Source organism: Syngnathus typhle, linkage group LG8, assembly GCF_033458585.1.
Source record: "Syngnathus typhle isolate RoL2023-S1 ecotype Sweden linkage group LG8, RoL_Styp_1.0, whole genome shotgun sequence".
In the NCBI taxonomy this organism is placed as follows: Eukaryota; Metazoa; Chordata; class Actinopteri; order Syngnathiformes; family Syngnathidae; genus Syngnathus; species Syngnathus typhle.
The window spans coordinates 15,684,343-15,711,806 of record NC_083745.1 but is presented as its reverse complement, the minus strand read 5'-3'; the positions used below and the strand labels follow the sequence as shown (position 1 = coordinate 15,711,806).

Sequence of the window (27,464 nt, the reverse complement as noted above, 5' to 3'; positions counted from 1 at the left end):
TCAAGGCTAATTTAGATCAAAATCTAAATAATTACAACAGTTTTGTGATGGCTTTGTCTTTATTAAACATATAAACGAATACAATAAACAGATACTTTCAAGTTTTAATCATTAATTACACCATTATAGCTCAGACATTTATCTAAACACAAATAATTAGTGACGACCCCTTATTTGGAAAGCGAAAAACCCATGTCGTACGGCGTCAGCACTATGTTGTTTTCAATAAAAAGATGAAGAACTCACGTTTGCGTCAGTCAATTTTAATTTTTATAAAGGATTCTTCTCATTTGATGCCATCCGCGTTCTGCCATTGAAGCGGGGTGCATCCAAAGACCAGTCGTACAGACGGAACACTCATTCACTTCACCAAAACGCAACAATATAATCACGTGAGCTCTTTGCATAAACATCGATGCAAAGAAACTCCTCTTTTTGGGTACAGGCTACAAGGAGTATATATTACAAAGGAGACTTTCTACTTAATTGTGATCATCATTCATCCATCCATCCATCCATCCATTTTATTTTATTACTCAGGTATTTTCAAAGCAAATTAATATTGTTGCATTTATTAATTTGCTTTAACATGACAGCGCAATATAATTAAAAGCTGACACGATAGCAATGTCAAACGTGTTCATTTAAGAAAAAGCCACACACGTTTTGTGATCAAATCTTTCATAACGAGAATGATTTGAGTGAATTGATTTTACAATTTTTAGCCCCCCTCCCCACCATCTGTCACTTTGCTTGGGACAAAAGGAGCCTTCAGAACTGAAATTTTGTCTCAATTATTCATTCAAATCAATTCACTCAAATCATTCTCGTTATGAAAGATTTGATCACAAAACGTTTCCGTCTGTACGACTGGTTTTTGAATGCACCCCGCTTCAATGGCAGAACGCGGATGAATTTAAAGACATCAAATGAGAATAATCCTTTATAAAAATTAAAATTGACTGACGCAAACGTGAGTTCTTCATGTTTCTATTGAAAACAACATAGTGCTGACGCCGTACGACATCGGTTTTTCGCTATAATTTGGTATAATTTGACGTAGTCCAAACTCACCCAAAGTTAAGGTTTCATGGGAATATTATTGTCATACCGTTTTTTTCCGTGTATAGTGCGCCCCCATGTATAGTACGCACCCTAAGAATGGCATGCTGATGCTGGAAAAAAGCTTGTACCCATGTATAATACGCACCCAATTTTTATGAATTTTTTTAAAAGATTTTTTTAATTTTATTTTTTTATTTGATTTTTTTAAGTCCCAATGATCGTCACACACGCAGGGAGGCAATGGGTCCCATTTTTATAGTCTTTGGTATGGTCTTAACTAGGCTGCATGTAATTTTTTTGTTGGCGTTGATTTCTCCGACTGCCCGTAAACGCACCACCGCGCTCCGTGCGCGCACGGGAAAGAGGCGGCTCTGTATGGGAGAGACGTTGAAGAGGAATAAAAACACCCTTGGAAACCAAAACTTGCCCCTCGTCGTGACTCGGAGCCGCAACAAATGTTTCGGACATTGTGACAGCAAACTAGCAGGTGATCGAGCGAGCGTCTGATACAAGAGCATTGCGGTCGTATGGAGCGTGTTTGAAATGAACAGCAGAGACGAAAGGAACAAGGCAAAGTGTTGTGAAATAAAATATTACCTGTAATACGCATTTTGTTATTTGCTGATTGAAACTGCTAATTAAACTGTGAATTGAAACTAATAGGAAGAAAACATATCTCGCTCTTAATATAGCTGACGTGTCTTGCGCATACGTTCTGCGCATCTGTAATGGCGGCCTCCGTATGACGTCCGGTCCGCGATGGAGATTAAAAACAAACAATATTTGACAATAACACACCATCAAGGATTGCACCATCGCATCAAACGATGTGTCGTCAATTATGGATTTTTTTGACTAAGTGTTTTGGGCACGATGGCTGAATGCGATGCGCGATTGACAACAAACAAGAAGAAAGGTGAGTTTTATTTCGGGGGAGATTTGTCATGTCTCGTCCCCAGTTTTGCTATGTGTCTAGGTTGCCATAGTTTCTGTTCGCGTCGCCCCTCTCTTCCTGTGTCACCTCAATCGATGTAACGTGTTTTGTATTTAAGTCCTGTCTGCCCCTCGCTCACCGTTGGATCATTGCATGTGTTACTGTCATTCTGTTCCTGTCTTTGGTACTGTCACCCTGTCTTTTTGTTCCACGACTTTGTCGGTCAGTCCTGTTGTTGGTTTTGTTGTACCATGACTTTCTTTAAAAAAAAAAAAAAAAAAGTAAAAAAAAAATTTTTTTTTTTTTTTTTTGTACCCATGTATAATACGCACCCCAGATTTTAGGACAATAAATTAGTTAAATTTTGCGCACTATACACGGAAAAAAACGGTAATTGTCTGGACCATATATGATATTTGTTTAATGGTAGTTATTGATAGATCTTGAAGATGTCAAGTTATAGGTGCATATAGCACGTTCATTGTAAGAGGGGAAGAGATGTTGTGTATTTTGGGCTAACTCAAATTCCGTAGTAGAAAAACCCCGGAAGTGGGATGGGCGCATTCTGTGTTGTTGTGGTACGCCCTGTGAACGCACTGTGAGTAAGGAATAAAGCAGTTATCATTCACGTCGTTGTCCGACCTATTCTTGCTATCTAAGAACCTGGAAAATAGTAAGGATATAACATATATCACGGGTCATTACGGCGAGTTTGGTGGAGTTTTTACTGCTTCTTACAACTCCTACCGCGCTGACTGTAACCTGACACTCTCTGGCTGCGTCTTGCCTCTTTTTTTTTTATTGTCGGACTCGGTCAAAATCAGCCCTGAGTCCGAGTCCGTGTCCGAGTCCGGCAAAAATGACCGAGTCCGACCGAGTCCGAGTCCCTGAGTCCGAACCGAGTCCACAGCCCTGGTTATAAGTAATGAAAGGTTGTCTGTTATTATTAAAACAAGTGAATTTTGCTCTTGTCATTTACAATATATTTCAGAAAGTAATAGTTTGTGTCACGTCTACAGGTTTAAAACATCCACAGTACTTCGTAGCTTGCTTTAGTAATATTTACTTTTGACTCAAAGCCCCGCGTGGCTGTTGTGATGCCAGTTCAGCTTGAAGCTGCTTCACTTTATCAGCGCAGTCACTCCCTGTTATCTTGTCGTATGTGTTAGCATATTTAATCTGATAGTGTCTCTTTAGGCTGAAATCCTTAAACAAGGCAACCATCTCTTTACAAATTAGACAAACACAATTGCCTTGATTTTCAGTGAAGTATTGTAATTCCCATTTCTCTTGAAAGCAACAGCCCTCAATGTCAACTTTCCTTGTTTTCGTTGCAGTCGCCATGGCAGAAATGAGCGGAGAGGGGTGGTGCTGCCACCTTTTGGTAATAAAAGAAATTACAGTTTCAAGTTTCATGAATTTTTTATTCAGTTTGATAGTGCAGGCGGGCATAAATAATACATTATAAGACGAAAGCTGCGGGCCGTATGAAATCTGACTGGGGGCCGGATTTGGCCCGTGGACCGGGCTTTGGACATGCCTGATTTAAGATGTGACTTCAAGGTTCTTCTATTAACCTTTAAATCATTGCATGGGATAGATAGCACTTTCGTATCTCGTCGACCTTGTTGTTCCTGACGTTCCGTAACCTTTGCTCGCAAAACGCTGGTCTTCTAGTGACCCCGAGGGCCAAAAAGATGTCTGCACGGTCTAGAACAGGGGTCGGGAACCTATGACTCGCGAACCAAATTTGGCTCTTTTGGCAACGTTAAAATCGTTGTTAAAAATAATACATAAGTACATTAAAAAAAATCGTTGGTCTTAATTAAAAAAGATTTTTTTTTTTTTAAATGGTATGGCTCTCACGGGAAATTATTTTTAAAAAATGGGCATTTATGGCTCTGTCCACCAAAAAGGTTCCCAACCCCTGGTCTCGAGCATTTTCTATTCAGGCTCCAGAGTTTTGGAATGCTCTACCGATAGTTATTAGAACTGCTACCTCATTAGAAACATTTAAGACACGTTTAAAGACACATTTTTATGATATGGCCTTTAATTAACCTGTGGTGTCTGCAGTGCCTCACCTTGTCTGACTTGTGAGTAAGTGCCTTAGTGTCATACAGTACGTTTGTAAATCTGACTCTGAGTCAGTGCCTCACCAACCCCACCCCTCACCGCATGTCACTGACACACACACACACACACAAATGGTCAGGTGACGCTTTCCCGCCTTTTCCGGACAGTATAAAACCTTCTGACCTGGAGATGGGGGGTGTTGTTTTATCTGCTGCTGTGCCTCGTGCCACCGTGAAATTATAAAATACAACTTAAATAGTCGAGGCTATATGGCCTTAGTTTAGTCATTTTAAGACTAAATAAAAAGGGTTCTATCTGCTGCAACAACCCATCTGAGAATAAAGAATTAACAAAATAGTTAGAATAAAAAAATAACAAGAGTCAAACAATTTCTTAAAAATAAATGTACCGTAATTTTCGGACTATAAGTCGCGGTTTTTTTTCATAGTTTGGGTGGGGGGGCGACTTATACTCAGGAGCGACTTACATGTGTTTTTTTTCACAAATTTTTACTTGATCATTAACACATCACTTACTTACAAGTATAGTTGACCACTTCACATGTTATTTTTAGAATAGTTGATCACTTCACATCTTTATCTTGAACATATTCAAAACATGAAAATTAGAGAGAAAAAATCAAATAAAGTAATTAACACTTTAAAGTGCCATATCCTCTGGACATGTCCTCCGTCACCAGGATGACATAAAGGACAAATTTGATCGATGGATTTAATGATTTGGAGTGACACAAATGGTTTGATAATATTGTTGTTTATGTGATAGTTATTTAAAATATACCGTTTTTTTCACTGTATAATGCGCAAAATTAATTTTCCTAATTTTTTGTCCTAAAATCTGGGGTGCGCATTATACATGGGTACAATTTTTCTTTTATTATTATTATTTTTTTAATTAAAAAATATATATATATTATTCTTTTTTTTAAGAAAATCATGGTACAACAAAACTAACAACAGGACAGGGTGACATTACCAAAGACAGGAACAGAAACCAAACAGACATCATGACAGTAACACATGCAATGATCCGACGGTGAGCGAGGGGCAGACAGGACTTAAATACAAAACACGTTACATTTATTGAGGTGATACAAGAAGGGAGGGGCGACGCGAACAGAAACTATGGCAACCTAGACACATAGCAAAACTGGGGACGAGACATGACAAATCTCCCTCGAAATAAAACTTGAATTCACCTTTCTTCTTGTTTGTTGTCAATCGCGCATCGCATTCAGCAATCCTGCCCAACACACTTAGTCAGTAAAAGTCATAATTGACGACATTGTTTGATGCGATGGTGCAATCCTTGATGGTGTGTTATTGTCAAATATTGTTTGTTTTTTAATCTCCATCGCGGACCGGACGTCATACGGAGGCAGTATCACTGCGCATGCGCACTATGGATCCGATACGCAGAACGGATGCGCAAGACACGTCAGCTATATAAAGAGCGAGAGTTCAGTTTTCTTCCTATTAGTTTCAATTCACAGTTTAATTAGCAGTTTCAATCAGCAAATAACAAAATGCGTATTACAGGTAATATTTTATTTCACAACACTTTGCCTTGTTCCTTTTGTCTCTGCTGTTCACTTCAAACACGCTCCAAACGAACGCAATGCTCTCGTATCAGACGCTTGCTCGATCACCTGCTCGTTAGCTGTCACAATGTACCCTACACAAATTTGAAACATTTGTTGCGGCTCCGAGTCACGACGAGGGGCAAGTTTTGGTTTCCAAGGGTGTTTTTATTCCTCTTCAACTTCTCTCCCATACAGAGTCGCCTTTTTCACATGTCCGCACGCTTTTTTCACATGTCCGCACTGATCGCGGTGGTGCCTTTACGGGCAGTTGGAGAAATCAACGCCAACAAAAAAAAATACATCCAGCCTAGTTAAGACCATACCAAAGACTATAAAAATGTGACCCATTGCCTCCCTGCGTGTGTGACTATCATTGGAACTAAAAAAAAAAAAAATTTGGGTGCGTATTATACATGGGTACAGGCTTTTTTCCAGCATCAACATGCCATTTTTAGGGTGCGTATTATACATGGGGGCGCATTATACACGGCAAAAAACGGTAGTTTATATGTCGTTGTATGGCCCTGTGTATATAATTTGAACTGCGGCGCGGCACACGGCATTGTTGACAAAGGACGATCGATGGATTTAATGAATTGGAGTGACACAGATGGTATATCTGATATATCTGGTAGATATTAACGTGTTATTTATGTAATAGTTTTTTTTAAATAACTGAATGTTATGTCAGGCCCGTTCTCAGCTCCTCGTTTGTGTTTGTCACGTTAGCATACCGTATTGTTTAGCCTGATGTTGCTCGTTCATGCCTGTTCTTGGTGTTGGATTTTGTCGAATAAATTGCCCCCCAAAATGCGATTTATACTCCGGAGCGATTTATAGTCCGAAAATTACGGTATGTATATAAATAAATAAATAAATAAATAATGAATAAATCTGGGCTAAGCCCCTGATCTCTTAGAATCCTAGATCCGCCCCTGCAAGACATGTTCATAAATATTGTGAGGGGATTTATTTTGTTATGTGTTATGTATGTATGGGTTTGCGGCGGAAGTAAAAGCTACCTCGGGTAAGAAACTACAGATATGTCGACCGGAAAGGGAGGTGCGCATCTTGCGGCCTGGAGAGAGTGGGGTGTGAAGTATTTCATTTGCATTAAAAGAGACCGCACCAAAACGACTTGCTCTGTGTTGCGCCTCAGAACAAGTAGAAAAGAGGGACCTGTGATGCTATCAAAACAAGGAATTCAGACAAAAGCATCACTGTTCCTGTCACGTGCCTGCGTCACCTAACTTCCAGCCATGCCCCGAATCAAGCTAATCACCAGCACCTACCACGGCTCGTTGGGTCTGCTCTATTTAAACTCGGTGAATCAAGACAGGTGTTGTCAGTTTGTCTCCTTACACTGCCAGTGACGCCACTGCTCACTGTGCCCTGCCCGAACGATTCCCGTTGCCGACTTTGCTCGTGTTCTGACCCGACTCGTCTTGCTCGCTGCCTGTCCTGACTAGTGATGGGTCCATGAGGCATCGTGTATCGTTTCGACACATTGCCAAACTGTAATGACACTGTGTCGATACTGTGTTGCTGACTGCTGACACCCGCTGGACCATAAAATTACTACAGGCAACCTAGTTGACAGACATGACTGACACTGATTTGTTGACCTAGTACAGTGCTTCTCAATTATTTTCTGTTACGCCCCCCCCTAGCAAGAAGAAAACTATTCGCGCCCCCCCTCCCCACCGTGACTATCCTAACTTGTCTTGTAAGTCGTAAAATGTTGCACTGTCGCAAACGTGACAGAAGTAACAATGAGAGCGCCACTGCTCCCTGCTGTAGTAAACGCGCAATTACACTTTATTCTAGTACTGCCAAAAAAAAAGCCTGTTCCCCAGGGTCACACGCGCCCCCCCAGGAATAGCACCGCGCCCCCCAAGGGGGGCGCGCCCCACTATTTGAGAAGCACTGACCTAGTATATACATTAATTAATTTAAGTAATTATATTTTATATTGTATTGTTTCACATATTCATTTAAATTGAAAATATATTTTATAGCTACAGTCAATCAATAATGTGAACATGTATTGTAACATGAAAATCGAAGTGAACGTGTTGTGAAAGAGGATGCTTGTGCACCGAGATTTGTTTTTTACAAATTTTTATTTAAAACATGTTTTTCCAGTGTTTTGAAATTGAGCCTGTTGAGCTTTTTGGACAAAATTTCTCCTGCCGTTGAAAACACACATTCACACGGCACAGATGAGGCTGGAGTGCAGTGAAGTGGGTCTTTTGATTGTCCCAGGATCTGACTTGGGGCTGCTTCATAATTCTTGATAACTTCGAGGATGAACCGCAAAAGATCAGATATTGTTTTAGCAGATCCATCCCGTTGACAATGCGCTTCCTTTAACAGAGCTAAAGCGCGCTTCCTTGACAGACTACAATGCTGCTCGTTCGGACGTGGCTTTTTTAAAGCGATACGCGCACCGACACGGGGCATCGCTCTATGAGCTCGACACATGCGCCGACGCATCGGTGTTGCCGGACCCATCACTAGTCCTGACTATTCGCCTGTCCTTGACCATGCTCTGATTGCCGCCTGCCTCCGACTCCGGCTAAGCGCTGCGTTCTTCTGCTCAGCCACACCAGCCAGACCGGCAGTCCAGCGTTCCACTCCCCCTTCTCCCCGTTTCAATAAAGGTTTGTGCTGCATTTGGTCACCCCGTCTCTGTTCCTGACAGTTCCACTTTATATAGACCACAACTGAATGAGTAAAACTTAAAACAGTAGAATTTACGTATTACCGTGATACGTAAGCTTTAAGCATGTATACTTTTTAAACAAGTTGATTTTTGGGCTCTTATGTCAACCATACTTTGTGAGAACCATCTGCTCATGCGTGCGGCTTACCTCTTGGCGGCGGATGACACGGTTTCCTTCCTGGTGGCCGAGGCAGAGTCGTTCTTCTGTCCGGATGTTCCTCCGTTTGTAATGCATAAGTTGGACAATGCTGCACCTGAAGGACGAAGCACACATTGGACGATGTCACAGAGTGAGGAAGGGTTTCCTCATGCGCAAACCGCTGCCGTTCCGTTCACTGGCAGGCGGTCGCAATGTTAGATGTTGATGTAAAGAGGAAACCACCTTCTCTCTTTCTTGCCCACCACTCTCCCCTTTGTAATTGATAAAAGAAAACAACTCAACAAAGAGGAACCAGGACTCCAGTCTCACCTCTTCCCTTTTCTGCTCGTACAGTGGAAGGCCCATTTACAAACCCTTCTTAAGGAACTATAAAAAGTTGAACTCAACAAAGACGAAATGTGCGACGTGGTTGTTGCATAAAGCAATATAGACATGATTGTGATATTTAACGTGTCCCTAAAGAAATGATATTTTTATCATCTAATGAAAGATTTTTGTGGCAAAATAAGCAAGCTCAATGTCTTTTTAGCTAATTAGCCAAGATAGCTCAGCGTCACCCATTAGATTGCCTTGCACATTTAAGTTTGCGTCTGACTGGTTTAAATTCAGATAAAAGGATACAACTGCAAGTCTTTGCACTATTATATCACTTTATTTTGGGCGTTATATTGTGCGGCGGCCTCCCTGGTATTTGGGCAGGTCAAACTGTTAACGGCTCTTGAAATCATATGCGGATCACTTTGCCATGACTTGGATAGCGGCAGTGATTCAACAGTCAATCAATTCAACTTAGGGTGCCGTTGTGTTAAGTACAGCATTGATCAAATGTCAAAATACAGATTGACACTCGCATGTCTGCTTTCAAAATGTTTGATCAAAGCAGTGACCGCATTTGCTGCAAACATTTTCACAGCAAAACATTTTGACTGGAGATAAGCGAGGACCGATAGTAGGTCTCAGTATATGCACTTTGAGCTATCGGTACATGCTACGGTACCACCCTTTTGCGGTTATTTTACAATCAGCAACTATAAATTAGAATAGAACAATGTCATATTGAAGGAATACTGCTCAATTGGAACAGATTGACTTGGCACTCAAGTAAGCTGAAGTAAAGTACCTTTTCCTCCCAGCTGTTTCTTGGCATCTTCCGAAGCCGCCAAACGGCGAAGAACATCAGCCAATGCCGCTTTCATCACAGTCACTTCGTCTTCTTGCTGCTGCAAACGAAGCTCCAGCGTGCAAAGGCGCTCGTTCACATCCAGAGCGCTGGCGCCCAACATGCTGTCGTCTGTATAGACGTGTCCCGGCAGAGGGTGTTCAGTGTGCAGAGTATCAATTGAAACAGGCTTTGCATGTTTCAAATAGAGTCAATAAAAAACTCAGCTTAAATAAAAACATCAAATTGCCAGCGGTTGCAATTAGGGCAGAGACAATTCCTTGAGTACCTCCATTACAAAAAATAATCGAGGAAATTTCTCTGCCTTGGGTGCTTGGGTACTTGTTTATTTAACTGTAATGCTCAAGTCACAGTTTAGCACAGATTTTATATATATATATATATTCGGCCCCCTTGAACCTTTCAACATTTCGCCACATTTCAGGCTTCAAACATAAAGATATTAAATTTTAATTTTTTGTGAAGAATCAACAACTAGTGGGACACAATCGTGAAGTGGAACGAAATTTATTGGATAATTTAAACTTTTTTAACAAATAAAAAACTGGAAAGTGGGGCGTGCAATATTATTCGGCCCCTTTACTTTCAGTGCAGCAAACTCACTCCAGAAGTCCAGTGAGGATCTTTGAATGATCCAATGTTGTCCTAAATGACTGATGATGATAAATAGTATGCACCTGTGTGTAATCAAGTCTCCGTATAAATGCACCTGCTCTTTGATAGTTACAGGGTTCTGTTTAAAGCGCAAGGAGAACCATGAAGACAAGGAACACACCAGGCAGGTCCGAGATACTGTTGTGGAGAAGTTTAAAGCCGGATTTGGATACAAAAAGATTTCTCAAGCTTTAAACATCTCAAGGAGCACTGTGCAAGCAATTACCGTTTTTTTTCCATGTATAATGCGCCCCGATGTATAATACGCACCCTAAAAATGGCATGTTGATGCTGGAAAAAAGCCTGTGCCCATGTATAATACGCACCCAAATTTTGACTCCAACTTAAGTCCGTGAACGTAAAATTATTTCAGAAAAAAGATCATCTTTGGGAACAACATGATGTTATTCTGCCGGTCAGTACCACTGCGCATGCGCTAGCATACTCAATAGCAAAGAAATGTTTCGGATTTGTGTAGGGTACATTGTGACAGCAAACGAGCAGGTGATCTAGCAAGCGTCTGATACGAGAGCATTGTGTTCGTATGGAGCGTGTTTGAAGTGAACAGCAGAGAAGAAAGCGCATCTGTAATGGCGGCCTCCGTATGATATCCGGATTTAAGAAAATAAATAAAAAGAAATTCTTTTTTGTACTCATGTATAATGCGCACCCCAGATTTTAGGACAATAAATTAGTTAAATTTTTGCGCATTATACATGGAAAAAACGGTATATTGAAATGGCAGGAGTATCAGAGGTGGGAGAGTCTGTCCATAGGACAACAATCAGTCGTGCACTGCACAAATCTGGCCTTTATGGAAGAGTGGCAATAAGAAAGCCATTTCTCAAAGATATCCATAAAAAGTCTCATTTAAACTTTGCCACAAGCCACCTGGGAGACACACCAAACATGTGGAAGAAGGTGCTCTGGTCAGATGAAACCAAAATCGAACGTTTTGGCCACAATGCAAAACGATATGTTTGGCGTAAAAGCAACACAGCTCATCACGCTGAACACACCATCCCCACTGTCAAACATGGTGGTGGCAGCATCATGGTTTGGGCCTGCTTTTCTTCAGCGGGGACAGGGAAGATGGCTAAAATTGATGGGAAGATGGATGGAGCCAAATACAGGACCATTCTGAAAGAAAACCTGTTGGAGTCTGCAAAAGACCTGAGACTGGGACGGAGATTTATCTTCCAACAGGACAATGATCCAAAACATAAAGCCAAATCTACAATGGAATGGTTCACAAATAGACGTATCCAGGTGTTAGAATGGCCAAGTCAAAGTCCAGACCTGAATCCAATCAAGAATCTGTGGAAAGAGCTGAAGACTGCTGTTCACAAACGCTCTCCATCCAACCTCACTGAGCTCGAGCTGTTTTGCAAGGAAGAATGGGCAAGAATTCCAGTCTCTCGATGTGCAAAACTGATAGAGACATACCCCAAGCGACTTGCAGCTGTAATTGCAGCAAAAGGTGGCGCTACAAAGTATTAGCGCAAGGGGGCGGAATAATATTGCACGCCCCACTTTTCAGTTTTTTATTTGTTAAAAAAGTTGAAATTATCCAATAAATGTTGTTCCACTTCACGATTGTCCCACTTGTTGATTCTTGACAAAAAATTAAACTTTTTAATCTTTATGTTTGAAGCCTGAAATGTTGAAAGGTTCAAGGGGGCCGAATACTTTTGCAAGGCACTGTATATGTATATATATATATATATTTTATATTTTATAAAGCATTGGTATAAAACAGGGGTCCCCAAACTTTTTCCTGTGAGGGCCACATAACTTTTCCCTTCTCTGATGGGGGGCCGGCGTCAGTTTGTAACAGAAAAAGTGTGACGATTGTAGGGGAGCTTAAAAAATTTGTTTTCCAGAAAGCCACACATAACCAAATAACGGTTGTTTAATAACGCTTTCCAGGTTCTTTACAGAAAAAAAGTCAGGAAACAAATAATAACACTATTAATGAAATAAATAATAACTAAATAGCCCTCTCTGAGTTCTTCACAGAAAAAACAGGAAATAAATAATAACTTAACTCTTTCTGGGTTCTTCATAGAAAAAAAAGCCATGGAACATTAACTTTCTGTTGTGCCATGCACAATCTTACAGATAAAAGTTCAGCTCAGTTGTCAGAACAGAATCTCTCTGACACATACGAGCAGTCTCTTAAAGTTCTTGCTTTCCTTCCTTATAATCTATTTGTAGGTTCCAGTAGGCTTGTAGACACCGCTGTCTTTTGTTTAAGTTTGCTAGTGCGTCATAGTCTGGAGTAAAATTTGTTGTGGCAATTCTTAGGCGAGATCCGAGGTGTTGGTCCGTTTACCTCGATCTGTGACAGGTTGATGTTGACGTTCATGTGGCTGAACGTCACGTCGCGTACGTCCAGCCAAATTGGCCACTCTCTTTTAAACGCTCGGCACTGTGTCCACCTTGCTTTTCCTTGGGCGACTCATTTTAATGGAAGGATTCCAGGGGAAGGTTTGTGGGTGGCTTTAGCGCAAAACTGCATCTGAAAGCTCAGCGCGCGAATTACAAGAATGCTGTCGTCACATCCCACGCTCTAAATTCAGGACTGATACAAATAGAGCGCGAGTGCGCCATGTCTGTACTACTGAGTACGTACACGCACTTGTGAGTGTGCACCGAGCTTTCTGACACGGCTTCCGGTAGTAAATGCGCAGGCGAGCGCTTCCCCATCTACTGGGGAAACGCAGTCATTGCAGGCAAAATGACCAAAAAAAAAAAGTTTAATACAATTTGTTCAGGGTTGGCGGGCCGGATTAAACGGTCCCGTGGGCCGTATCCAGCCTGCGGGCCGTAGTTTGGTGACCACTGGTATACAACATTGAACAAAGTACAAATTATGCAAGGGGGTATAAACCCCTCCATGAGTCGTCACCTTATTGTGGTGGAGGGGTTTGCGGGTCCCTATGATCCTAGGAGCCATGTTGTCTGGGGCTTCATGCTCCTGGTAGGGTCACCCGTGGCAAACGGGTCCTAGGTGAAGGGCCAGACAAAGCACGGCTCAAAAAGCCCCTTATGATGAAACATATATATGGAAACAGATATCCCTCGCCCGGACGCGGGTCACCGGGGCCCCCCTCTGGAGCCAGGCCTGGAGGCGGGGCTCGAAGGCGAGCGTCTGGTGGCCGGGCCTTCGCCCATGGGGCTCGGCCGGGCAAAGCCCGAAAAGGAAATGTGGGTCCCCCTTCCCATGGGCTCACCACCCGTGGGAGGGGCCAAAGGGGTTGGGTGCAGTGCGAGCTGAGCGGCGGCCAAAGGCAGGGACCTTGGCGGTCTGATTCCCGACATGGAATGTCACCTCTCTGGCTGGAAAGGAGCCCGAGCTGGTGTGCGAGGCAGAAAAGTTCCGACTAGATATAGTCGGACTTGCCTCCACGCACAGTTTGGGTTCCGGATCAAGCCCTCTCGAGAGGGGCTGGACTCTCTTCCACTCTGGAGTTGCCCACGGTGAGAGGCGTCGAGCAGGTGTGGGTATACTTATTGCCCGGCTGGGCGCCTACACATTGGGGTTCACCCCGGTGAACGAGAGGGTAGCCTCCCTCCGCCTTCGGGTGGGGGGACGGGTCCTGACTGTTGTTTGTGTCTATGCACCAAACGGCAGCTCAGAGTACCCACCTTTCTTGGAGTCCCTGGAGGAAATGCTGGAGAGTGCTCCTTCTGGGGACTCCATCGTTCTACTGGGTGACTTCAATGCTCACGTGGGCAATGACAGTGAGACCTGGAAAGGCGTGATTGGGAGGAACGGCCCCCCCGATCAGAACCCGAGCGGTGTTCTATTGTTGGACTTCTGTGCTCAACACGGATTTTCTATAATGAACACCATGTTCAAACATAAGGGTGTCCATGTGTGCACTTGGCACCAGGACACCCTAGGCCGCAGTTCGATGATCGACTTTGTAGTCGTGTCATCGGATTTGCGGCCGCATGTTTTGGACACTCGGGCGAAGAGAGGGGCGGAGCTGTCAACTGATCACCACCTGGTGGTGGGTTGGCTCCGATGGTGGAGGAAGATGCCGGTCCTACCTGGCAGACCCAAACGCTCTGTGAGGGTCTGCTGGGAATGTCTGGTGGAATCCCCTATCAGGAAGAGCTTCAACTCCCACCTCCGGCAGAGCTGTTCTCACGTCCCGGGGGAGGCGGGGGACATTGAGTCCGAGTGGACCTTGTTCCGCGCCTTCATTGTTGAGGCGGCCGACCGGAGCTGTGGCCGTAAGGTCATTGGTGCCTGTCGTCGCGGCAATCCCCGAACCCGCTGGTGGACACCGGCGGTAAGGGATGCAGTCAAGCTGAAGAAGAAGTCCTATCGGGCCGTTTTGGCGTACGGGACTCCGGAGGCAGCTGACAGGTACCGGATGGCTAAGCGGAACGCGGCTTCGGCGGTTGCCGAGGCAAAAACCCGGATGTAGGAGGAGTTTGGCGAGGCCATGGTGAATGACTTCCGGACGGCTTAGAGGAAATTCTGGTCCACCATCCGGCGTCTCAGGAGGGGGAAGCAGTGCAACGTCAACACTGTTTACAGTGGAGATGGCGTGCTGCTGACCTCGACTCGGGACGTCGTGTGTCGGTGGGGAGAATACTTCGAAGACCTCCTCAATTCCACCGACACGCCTTCCAAGCAGGGCCTGGGGACTCTGAGGCGGACTCTCCAATCTCTGGGGTTGAAGTCACCGAGGTAGTTAAAAAACTCCTCGGTGGCAGAGCCCCGGGGGTGGATGAGACCCGCCCGGATTTCTTAAGGGCTCTGGATGTTGTGTGGCTGTCATGGCTGACACGTCTCTACAACATCACGTGGACATCGGGGACAGTGCCTCTGGATTGGCAGACTGGGGTGGTGGTTCCCCTCTTTAAGAAGGGGGACTAGAGGGTGTGTTCCAATTACAGAGGAAATACACTCCTCAGCCTCCCTGGTAAGGTCTATTCAGGGGTGCTGGAGAGGAGGGTCCGTCGGGAGGTCGAACCTCGGATTCAGGAGGAACAGTGTGGCTTTCGTCCTGGCCGTGGAACAGCTCTTCACCCTCAGCAGGATCCTCGAGGGTGCATGGGAGTTCGCCCAACCAGTCCATATGTGTTTTGTGGACTTGGAGAAGGCGTTCGACCGTGTCCCTCGGGAGGTTCTGTGGGGGGGTGCTTCGGGAGTACGGGGTACCGAGCCAACTGATAAGGGCGGTGTTACAATAATTAGTTTTGCTGAAGTGCTGGTCGGCCTGAAACCGGAGGTCACGTATCTTCGCTCAGGTCAACATATGTGCCAGCTAGCCTTGGAGAGTCCTTATACTCCCTTCCTTGTCTTATCTGTGAGAGGCCCTCACTAGTTAGGAACAGAAAGAACATCTTTGTTCTTTGTTAGTTCAAGAGAAGTCCTTTCTCTGTTAATTGTTTTTGTCCGAGACAGTTTTTAGTTATCCCATATTTACTCAATGTTTGTTTAAGTAGACTTCATGCAAGTTATCTCACATCTACTTAACGTTTGTTGGAGTGTATGCACAAGAGGTACATGGCATCCAGGTTTGGAGATTGCAGCCGGGAACGAGGCTGCCAACCATCTAAGAACAGACTCTGCATTCCTGGGGTCACAGATCGGCCAAGGCCATGCGGCCTCGCACCACACAACATTATTAGCTGGCTGAACAGCGTTGCTACAGTCACACTCTCCCCTCCCTTTAGTGTTGCAACGCCTCTTGTAACCAGGGCAACCCAATATAAAAAGAGGAGATGACGGTAGGGCAGGTCAGAATTGGTGGAGGACTGTGAACTGGGCCCTCTACCTAATTCTCCTCGCGAGCAAAAGAATACTGGTTGTCTTCTCCTCTTTGTTTCCAGTGTGTAAATAAATGTCTGATGGTATTTAGACCTGACATTTTATTGGTCCTCCGAGCCGGATGCCAATACACCTGAGGATTCCAGCGGGCGTCAGCAGAGATCCAGAAAGACCGCGCGCGGCAGGACCTCCTAGGTGGGGTCCTAGAATCCTTTTCAAGGGCTGGCTGTCTGCTCGTCAGCTGGGATCTAAAGGTTGAAGGCAATCCGAGGTGCAGAGGTGAAGAGAACCAGAGGGTGAGTTTGTTTTTGTTTAAAAGTGTGGTACGGCCGAGGGCTTGTCATGCCCTGTAAAACCCTAGGTGTGTAAGTAGGACAACGGAAGTCCACAGACCCTGCATAACTGAAAATCCGTGTAGGACAGCGATGTCCAAGTAAGTAGGTTGCGGAGCCACAGAAAAGCTGAAAATGAAAATTCCGTTTAAATAAAAGGACACAGTCGTCCGACGGAGAAATCCGTTCAAAAGGGTTAGCGTAGTCCGCGGGAAGTTAAACCGAAAGTCACGCAATACTGTGTGAATGAGAGTGTGAATGGGAATACATCTCACTAGATATAGTATTCGATATTAAAGCAGTGGGGAACATATAACGTAGTTCTGTGGACGCAATAGGCAAGGATTCTCCACCAGAACGCTGGTAGAAGTGAGAATCACCACAGGATCTTTTCGTTATCCCACTGGGAACACCCGACTTTAGAAACCCCTATGGTTTTACAGTTGGGACCAAATTGGTTAAAATGGGGAACGGGAAGAGTAAAACTAATATCCGAGATACTCTAAAATGTAACGATTGGAAAATAATTGAAAGGCAGGATCCCGACCAACTTAGAAATTTCGATAAATGGGTTAAAAAATAAATAAATTTGAGGGACAACCAAATTATTAGGACTTAGAGGTGCCATAAACGAAAAAAAAAAAGAAAGAGAGAGAGAGAGAGAGAGAGAGAGAGAGAGAGAGAGAGAGAGAGAGAGAGAGAGAGAGAGAGGCAAGAGAAAACCAAAATTTACAGAGAGCTAGAGAAGAAGGGGGAGGTCTAGAGAAAGTAGAGAAGCATGTAGAGAAAACACATGCTACAAATTCAAAACTAAAGATCATAGCGGGAGGTATACATAAATCACACCCTCCATGCGGAAAGACTAGTAATAGACAAACAAAAACAAAAACAAATGAAAGCTTCAAAAGACACTTTTCCGGTAGACCAATAGAATTCTGGAGTTGCGGGGAAAACGGTCACATGGCACGCGACTGCAAAAATGAACAAAGACAGTTATGACTAGGCCAAAATCAAATCAGATTTCCATGTAATGAAGTGGGAACCTGGCTGCCAAAATCAAAGAGAAATTAGCTTAAATATACAGGAGATATTTGTGTTAAAAGGATAAGGTAATATAAAGTAACACTTAAGTTAAAATTTGCAAAATAAATGGAAAGGAATTACAAATAGCTTCTAAAAGTAAAATAGAGAATAAATCTGACAAGTAATACGAGCAAAAAGGTGTTCTTAGTGCGTTCTATGTGTGTTCTAATATGTTGTGCGTCATGCTTTTGTGCTGGTGTGTGTGTGCGTGTGCGCGCAGAGGATCCTCATGAATGGGTGTGCGTGTGAGTGTGAGTGCGAGTGAGATGTGTGTTCTATGGAAGAAATCAGTCATGGAGAATGTTCTGGAGGCTGTTGAGCAATAATAGGAAAATTGAGAAGTGGATGATGGTGTGTTTAAGGTGGTTGGGGAAACTAAGATGAGCAGTGTGTGGAAGTAGAGAAAATAAGACGTGTGTGGCAGGAAGTGACTAGAATGGTGGCTTGGTAGGACGAGAATAAGAGACGACAGATGTTGTGTAGAAGACAGTGAAAAATGTCGAATGTGATAATGATGAAGGGGGCAACAGCAAAGTTGGCCTGCCCTTTGAGAAGGTGAGACTGATAAGCGTGCCTGCGCTTGCGCGTAGCCGCGGGGCGGGGCTGTCCGCATGGGCCTGTGCTATGCTCGTGTGGGCGGTGGGCCGGCATCATGATTGTTGCAGGAAATGGCCAGCCTGTGACCAATCAACATTGATGCTGCGCCCCCCCCTCGCACGAGGGGTGCTATGGCTGCGGACGAAGCAGAGAAAGTGTGCGTTTCTCAGAGAATGTTTGAATATTTGGAGCAGGGTGATGCTTAAGGACATGACAATGTTTGCATTAAGGATGAAAGGCACTGGAAAAAAAAAAAAAAAAAGAGTATAACCAAAACGTCAGAGGAGGATGACGTTTGCGCAGCGTTGTTTGTTGGTATTATTTGTGAGTTGTGTCTCTACTGTTTTTGTGTTGTCTGTGTACTGTAGGCGTTATGTGTTAAAAGGGGGAAATTGGCTAATATAGGTGCAAAAAAGAATTTCCTACACTGTAGTCTATCTGATTTGCACCGCAAAACAAAAACGATTTTGTAAAAATAGGAAGAAAAAAAAAAGCAAGCAATTAGGTTATGGGCAGAAACTATATTAATGAAACTTAATTAGAAACTAGCATTAAGGCTAGGAATTAATGCCTAGCCTTGATGAAACAAAATTTGAGAGATGGAAAGAACTTGCTTTCTGGAATTGGATAAAGATAAATTATACAATAATGACATTTTGAAGCTAAATTTAAAGGGAATAGTCAATTGGTTGTGTCAAGACTTTTAAGTTTTTACATTTGAGAATAAGAGAGCGATCGAGTTGAAGTTAAGAAACAACAACAATTAACTATTATACTAATTTACTGACGGTTATTTTGTTGATTTTTATCTTTTCCAATTAGTGGATCGGTTTGACACCTTGAGGAAGGAAAGATTAGGATGTGGAACACAGGTTGAGACAACCAGTTACACACGCAAAACATGTGTGCACTGGGACATTGAGAAGCATTTTGAAAGGTGTGTCAAATTAAATGATGAAATCATATGTAGTAATACAACACTTTACTACATATGGATTCTCTAAATCGTACAATTGAGTAAAATAAAACATACTTTTTGATTTTTGTTCAAATTACTAAGATTCTTGTGATAAACGATGAGAAACTGATTGAAAAGAAACTACAAGAAACTACAACTAAGCTAGTTGTGGAAGCAGTCCAATTGCCACGACAAATAGCTATATGCACGTGTGCAGGGCACGCACGAGACTGATAAGGTGTCAAGAGGTAACAAGCTTGCAGACGGAACCGCATAGCTGCAGTGCAAAAGACGCTTCAAATTTTATACACAGAAGAAGCAGATTGAATTACTGAAATATTTTTAAAGATGTGCAGCGACAAAATCCATCGACTGCAATTCAATTATGGACGAAAAGAGGAGCAAGAGTGGAGAATGGTATCTATAAATGACCAGAAGACTGACCTATCCTCCAAAAAACCTATACAAGCGGGCAGCAATATTGAGCCATGGTTGTGTGTCGCATGGCTCAAGAGGAGGGATAATGGGGCAGTTCAGTCAGCTTTGTACAACATATGAATTTGATTCATATTCAAAACGTTTATAAAAAATTTTTTTGAAGAGCTTGTTTAACATGTGCTTAACACAATCCACAGGGTTATAATGCCTGGTCATAATAGATGCATTCTAAAAATGGATTGAATTGGCTTCAAAATATACACTGAATGCCTTAACAGTGGCAAAAACGTTATGTAAAGAAATAATAGTTTGTCAACAACTGCTGTAGATGAATGAATGAAGAATGGAATCAATATCTCGAAAATGAATGTGGATAGTTTGTTTACTGATTGTGAAATGTGCGACAAAGTGTTCTATATAATATCCGTTGAATGGAAGAAAAAGAAAAGAAACCATTGCTTTTAGAGACTGTAGTCAACCAAAATTATATATGTATTGACATGCCAAGATCTGGGAAAAAGCTGGAAAAAACAAAAACATATCTTTAAATTTGAGAGGCGACGATGATCTGACTGAAATTGATGCAATTAGAGTCCCCAGAGGAGTTCCTGATTAATAAGACCAAATTGAAGCGGGATGGGAGTCCTCCATTTGCTGCTGGTGGACGATGAACAAGAACGTTGACAGGATAAATTACATCCATTGCAACATGCAGAAATTGGCCAAACGGACACAAGCGGGACTTGAGGCAGTGCACGAACAGCTAGCCATGCCTTCCCTAAGGTCAATCCAGAACCGCAATGCTCTTGTTATGTTGTTGTCTGGGAAAGGAAGGGTCTGCGCAATGTTCAGGGAACAATGCTGCACCTTCATCCACAATGACACCGCCCCTGATGGGAGCCTGACGAAGGTGATTGCAAACTTGCAATCCCTCAACACGAGGATGAAAGAGCACAACAAGTGGATGACTGCCTTTGGGAAGTATAAAGCCCTTGTGTCCTCATTTACTGCTATACTCACCTTGTGTGGCTGTTGTTGTATTCCATGTCTCCGTGCTGTTTAATCGTCTTATCACTACAGCAATCTCGCCCATGGACGACGAGATGGCCCGGGTATGCCTAATGTCTGAACAGCAACATGTTGATGATAACGATGATGATGATGCAGTTTTTGCACTTGAGTTTACAGACTTCTTCCCAGATCTGTGTGTTTCCGAATGATAATATCGCAACATTTATCCTTTTTTTTTTGTGTAAACTTATTTGTGCCATACTTGTGATCCGACAACTGAAAATCGAGAGAAGTGGTTGTTTTTGGTGATGTAAATATTGAGCAAATATGTGATAAACAGGAGGGAAATGTTGGAATAATTTAAGTAAGGCCTTGTCATTTATGAGTTTATGGCTTTCCTTTTCATCTAGGTCAGGGGTGGGCAAACTACGGCCCGCGGGCCACATCCGGCCCACGGGACCGTTTAATCCGGCCCGCCAACCCTGAACAAATTGTATTATTAAACTTTTTTTTTTTGGTCATTTTGCCTGCAATGACTGCGTTTTCCCAGTAGATGGCGAAGCGCTCGCCTGCGCATTTACTACCGGAAGCCGTGTCAGAAAGCTCGGTGCGCACTCACAAGTGCGTGTCTGTACTCAGTAGTACGGACTTGGCGCACTCTCGCTCTATTCGTATCAGTCCCGAATTTAGAGCGTGGGCTTTGACGACAGCGTTCTTATAATTCGCGCGCTGAGCTTTCAGATGCAGTTTTGCGCTAAAGCCACCCACAAACCTTCCCCTGGAATCCTTCCATTAAAATGAGTGGCCCGAAAAAAAGAAGTGAGTGCCGAATGTTAAAAAAGAGTGGCCAATTTGGCTCGACGTACGCGACGTGACGTTCAGCCACATGAACGTCAACATCAACCCGTCACAGATCAAGGTAAACGGACCAACACCTCGGATCTCGCCTAAGAATTGCCACAACAAATTTTACTCCAGACTATGACGCACTAGCAAAAAAGGGACACCAACAACACTGTTCCCACTGAAAATGAACGGGAGGCTCTCAAGTTTATTGTAAAAAAATGCATTTTGAATATGATTTGTACACATAGCAGGGATTGAAACTAGCGACCATTCTCATTTTCAAACAATGCAGGATGCTCAAAGACATTGATGCACCACCTATTTGCGACTAATCTTAACCTGTAAAGTTCTTAAGGCTTACTTTAAGGAAGTGTTTCCCGTTTCCTCACCTCTGTTACCAGGTGTTTGCGAGTTAAAACTCTGCTCTGATTTTCAGATACCCCTCACCGTGTTGCTGTTTTGATGACTTTATTTGGATGTATGCTTTCACCGATTCTTCAAGATGATATATTTGGTCAGAATGTTTGCCGTTTGATGTGATCTCATAAGATAAACATCTTTCATTAATCTGACCTGCAGGCACTGAAGTGATGGAGATTGTTATTCATAATAACAGTGTCGTATTTTATGAGAATCACTGATAGCAGTTTTTTTGTGAATTATTATTTTTTTAATGCTGTTAATAAATGCATTTGTTTTCAAAAAATTGTTTGGAATATCCATGCTTTACTACCTACTAAAGGCCAAGATCTTTTATGCAATGACCTTTACAGGTCGCTTATATGACTTCACACAACGCCTACGTCCATCTGCTCCTGGTCCGGCCCTCCGGTCCAAATTTAGAACCCAGTTCGGCCCGCGAGTCAAAAAGTTTGCCCACCCCTGATCTAGGTTCTTTCTCTTTTAGTGACAGGGATTCCTTTTGATCCCTGTGGATTGTATCCTTCCTGTCCTTATGTTATCTGTGTGTTTTTGTTCCTGTAAGAGGCCTTCAGTAACAATGAGCAGAGCTTATTTACATAGGCGAAATGTTCTTATTTGGTTGAAAGAAACTTCATTCCTTTTAGTTAACTGCAGGTTTGGTTCATAGATGTTACAAGTTATCCCATATTTACTCAATGTTTGTTCAAGTGTTTAGGACAAGTCACTCGTTCTTATTGCGTGTTAATTTACTAAGTAGATAAAGTCTAGCCAAGGTTTAGTTGCATTGTTCCACAGGAGTTATCTGATCTTGCTCGCGGACGACTCGGCCATGACAACTGGAGAAGAACAGATGGACAAACTCTGCGGGGGTCACGGGCCGACAATGAAGTGCTAATTCACACCACACTACATTCTTTTGCTAATCAGCGTTGCTACAGACACAATCTCCCCTCCCTTTAGTGTAGCAACGCCTCTGTAACCAGGGAAACCAAAACATTAAATAGAGGAACACGTGGAGGGAGAACTCAGAATTGATGGAGATTGTAACCGAGTTTCCTCTCCCTATCGTTCTCCTCGCGAGTAAACCTGTTCTGGTTCTTTTCTCCTCTTCCTTCCAGCGTGTGGTTAAATGTCTGATGGTATTTAGACCTAACAGGGACTTAAAAAAATAAATAAATAAGTAAATTTAAAAAAACTTCATAAAAATTGGGTGCGTATTATACATGGCTACAGGCTTTTTTCCAGCATCAGCATGCCATTTTTAGGGTGCGTATTATACACGGGGGCGCACTATACACGGAAAAAAACGGTAATTTTAGAACAGTCCTGCGGGCGACTCATGCGGTCCTCACGGGTGACCTGGTGCTGTGTTGGTGACCCCTGGTTTAGGGTTTACAAATGCACAGCCATGAACCTATTGTATAATTATGACATTTAGCCTTAGTAAAATCAATTAACTAATTCTTATTTCTCATCTTTTTCAGTAAATCATCAGTCTCATATGGACAAATTTGCCCATAATGTACTACATATGTACGAGCAAGCAGCCGAGTTGACTAACAACATTTTAACATTACGGCTTGGAGGATGACGGCTTTAAAGCCATGATTTCCACTATCCATTCCAATTACGAGCTTCCAGCAAGAACCTTCTTTACTTTCTGTACACAAACTGGGTTGAAGAAATAAAAATGTTGATCTTATAAAAATGAAACTAATTGATTGTTCATCATTAAGTGAAATGTCTTATTTTCTATTGCATATTTATAATTGCTCTTTAACTAAGCAAAATTACATTTTATTCAATTATTCGATAGAATAGTCGGTAGTGTACTCGATTACTAAAATATTCGATAGCTGCAGCCCTTGTTGCAATGGTCTGAATCAGGGGTCCCCAACCCACGCGGACGACTTGGTACCGACCGGGCCGCCAAGCCGCACAGAAAAAAAATAATAATAATTTTTTATCGACGATCAGTTAATTCAGGTCAAGACGCTTATCCCGGTCACGTGACATGTTTCCCCAGTCGAGCCCGCAAAGCTAGCAAAAATGAGTACAAATTTGTTTTGAAAAATATATTTTTTTAAAAATTGGCGATTCTTTCCCAATTACATCCGTCGGTTCAGGTCAAGACGCTCGTCTCGGTCACGTGACATGTCACCTCAGTCGAGCCCGCGAAGCAAGCATATAGAGCAAGAAACAGAGATGTTTGGAAAGCTTCTTCGGAAAGGGGAAAAAAGCCCAACGAGGAGACGGAAGAAGAAGACGCTACGACTTCTAAGAATAGGAAAGCTGCATTTAAAAGAACATTTCTGGTAATATTACTATTTACTTAAAATATGGATTTATCGCCACAGGTGACTCTGACGCGCCAAGCCCACTCTGCATAATATGTGGTGACAGGCTAGCTAACGGGGCAATGAAGCCTTCAAAACTGCTTCGGCACATGGAGACCAAGTATCCTGCATTAAAAGACAAACCTTAACCACTTCAGGTGTCATAGTCTCCGATTCCGCCTAGACGGGACCGGCTCGTTTCTGAGAAACATGCTCCCACTAATTCAACGTAATGGTGAGTTTTATTTTTGTCGTTTGTACTTGTTTTTATGCCAGTCGTATCATTTTATTTCATTGTATTTATAAATTTATGATAAATGTATTATCTATTTATATAAAGGCCGGTCCGCGAAAATATTTCTGACACGAAACCGGTCCGTGGCGCAAAAAAGGTTGGGGACCACTGTTCTAAATCACAGCTTCCTACGGTGCTCTTCATTAGTTTGGAAAACCAAATTCGTAGCCCAAAAAAATTACCTCACCCATAATGCACTGAACAGGCGGATTTTTTTTTAATATCTGTGTCAATCATACAGTAAATGACAATGGCACCCATCATTCTGAAATACAAAATGCAAAGAGTAGACTGTTTACGATACCAAATAAAATACGAAACAGTACAATAAAAATACAACTAAAGTTAGGTAGGGCTTTTCACATAACACGAATTGTCAATTATCAGGCAAAATTAATATCATCTCCATTTTTCATAAATCTAAACGGTCTTTGAAAAAGAAACAAACTCATTGTGAAAATAGAAGAAATTTGGATTCACCTTCAAAACTTTGCATTCGTGTAGAAAACAAGTCCCAAGGATATAAATAGTGTTAACCAAAAAGTCATCATTGTCATCTTTCAAAAGACCACCAAAATAACCTTCTTCTAGAGAAAATTTTAATTCGGATGAAGCCAACATGGTAAAGTCTTTTGTGGCCGGAGATCTAGTCATTCGGGGACAGCTCCTAGATATGTTTTCTTCTCTCCTAGAGCTACATAAGGGCTCTGAGAAAATGATCTATAATAAATATATTTTAGAACGTTAAATAAGATGCTGGAGGGGATTGATTGTCCACTTCTTCCTGGAGCATCATCCACCAAGTTGCGTACTGTACAAACGAACGAGCGCCACTCACGGGGCTTTCGTTGTACGACAGAATACGAGAGTAGTCAACGCGTGACGTCAAGTGTACAGATTACGTATTGGAAACACATGAAGTCGCCTTACGCCTGACGACCATCCGGGGATCAAAAGAGCAACTACTACTTGGTGCCTACGCTGCTCGTAACGTCATCGTTGACCGTGGCGTTAGTGGCGCACGACTCGTTTTGCGGAGGTTGGGTGGGGGTTGTGCCGAGTCTTGGTGACACGTGGAAAGACGCACGCGCTCATTCCCGCCGCCTGCCAAAGGAGGAAGCAACATTTGACGCGCGGACTGCTCACCTAAACTGCCACCTTCCATTTCCAGTCAGGCGACGCCGGTGGCGCGAAGGAGGCCGGAGGAGACCCGGCCCGGCTGAGAAGCGAATTTGCGTTCCGACTGGGAGAAACGAGCGCGACGCCACCGATGCTTTCCGCTGCGTTCTCCGCTTCGTGAACCACGACGAGCCGCTCGATTCCTTGGCGTCTCGCGCACTGCCGTCGTTGAGAAAGAGGCCGGGTAAGGACTGAAGGACACAAGAAAGTCGAGGCGACGGATCCTCAGAGCAGACGGACCGAGCGACGCTCACTCGTGCACGCTTCCGACTCCGCCCGTATACTCCGAGGAAGGAGAGGGAGCGGTTTCCGCTTCGCAACGGGTCGCTTGGTCGGCGGCAGTGCCCCCCATTTGTCCATTGAATATTGCAGGCTTCTTTTCAAATTCGCGGCCCGGTACTAGGCTAAACGTCAACTTCACGTCAAAGGAATTCGAGACGTCGTGTATGCAAGTGGTGCTGTGTATACACTAAATTCTCATACTGTACACAAAACTTGTCTCTGGACTATTTAATACAACATATAGGAAGTACAAAATTATGGTCAAGTATAAATAACCAGACCCCCCCCCCCCCCTAACTTATTCCTATCACTTCACTTTTCTAAAACACAAATCCAAAATAAAGTCAGAAAATATATTTTAGTTTAATTATTGACTTTTTCAAGCAGGAGTGTCAAACTCTTTTTGTCACAGGCTGCATCGTAGTTATAGTTTTCTGTGGAGTGCCATTATGAACCCAAATAAATGTATGAGCGCCTCATGTTATAGACCAGGGGTGGCCAACCCGCGGCTCGCGAGCCGCATGCGGCTCCTTTACGTTCGGCTCGCGAGCCGCATGCGGCTCCTTGCCGGGTTTCATGCGGCTCCTTTACGCTCATATCAACATTTGTGGGTTTATTTGTTTTTGTGCGTGTTCGCTTCGCTTAAGTTCAATATGGTATTTTAGTCAAAACGCGCATGCGGTGAAATCCCGCAAAGGAGGAGGGGTAACTCCATTCGGGGATGAGGCGGGGGAATGTGGCTCTTTGTGGTACACAGTAAAAAAATGTGTCTCTTAGTCTCTGACTGGTTGGCCACCCCTGTTATAGACGGTACACTTCATCCATCCATCCATTTTCCGTACCGCTTAGTCCCCACGGGGGTCGCGGGCTTGCTGGAGCCTATCCCAGCTGTCATCGGGCAGTAGGCGGGGGACACCCTTAACCAGTTGCCAGCCAATCGCAGGGCACACAGAGACGAACAACCATCCGCACACACACTCACACCTAGGGGCAATTTGGAGCGCTCAATTGTCCTACCAAGCATGTTTTTGGGGATGTGGGAGGAAACCGGAGTGCCCGGAGAAAACCCACGCGGACACGGGGAGACCATGCAAACTCCACACAGGGAGGGCCGGGGGTGGAATCGAACCCGCACCCTCCTTACTGTGAGGCGGACGTGCTAACCCACATATGTCAGAGTCAAGGCCCGCGGGCCACATCCGGCCCGCGGGAAGGTTTTTTACGGCCCCTGGGATGATCTTGATTTATTATTAGAACCGGCCCGCAGACCGCAGCAAGCCGGCAGCCCGCAGATCTTTTACACGCACCAATACTACATTTCCCACAATGCAACGGTGACGCACCGAGCAGTAGGCTGCTTCATTTCAATATTTATTGGCACAGCAGTCGTCAGCATCACAGTAAAATTAACTTTCAGATACCCATCAAAAATCGCAAAACGGAAGGTGGACACTGAGAACCGGGGGTTTCAAACAAGGTGGGAGTCGGAGTAT

At 43.6% G+C, this 27,464-nt stretch overlaps 2 protein-coding genes across 6 annotated transcripts in view; both read right to left on the bottom strand.

Annotated features, from left to right (window-relative positions):
• The window catches only part of LOC133158578 (echinoderm microtubule-associated protein-like 4), a 52,303-nt gene extending 26,321 nt beyond the window's left edge, over window positions 1-25,982 (bottom strand). For 3 of the 5 annotated variants that reach the window (XM_061285857.1, XM_061285858.1, XM_061285859.1), the window contains exons 1-3: window positions 25,657-25,982; window positions 9,684-9,854; window positions 8,552-8,657 (exon numbers count right to left, since the gene is read on the bottom strand). In XM_061285857.1, the coding sequence (XP_061141841.1) occupies window positions 8,552-8,657; window positions 9,684-9,854; window positions 25,657-25,675 (296 nt within the window). In that variant the 5' untranslated portion in view covers window positions 25,676-25,982. The remainder of the gene's footprint in view (window positions 1-8,551; window positions 8,658-9,683; window positions 9,855-25,656) is intronic. The other 2 variants (XM_061285860.1, XM_061285861.1) reach the window with 1 other exon arrangement.
• Window positions 8,552-27,464, bottom strand: part of tspan14 (tetraspanin 14) — a 139,113-nt gene continuing 120,200 nt past the window's right edge. Inside the window, exons 9-10 of the transcript XR_009715241.1 lie at window positions 9,684-9,854; window positions 8,552-8,657 (exon numbers count right to left, since the gene is read on the bottom strand). The gene's annotated coding sequence lies outside the window, so the exon portion shown is untranslated. The remainder of the gene's footprint in view (window positions 8,658-9,683; window positions 9,855-27,464) is intronic.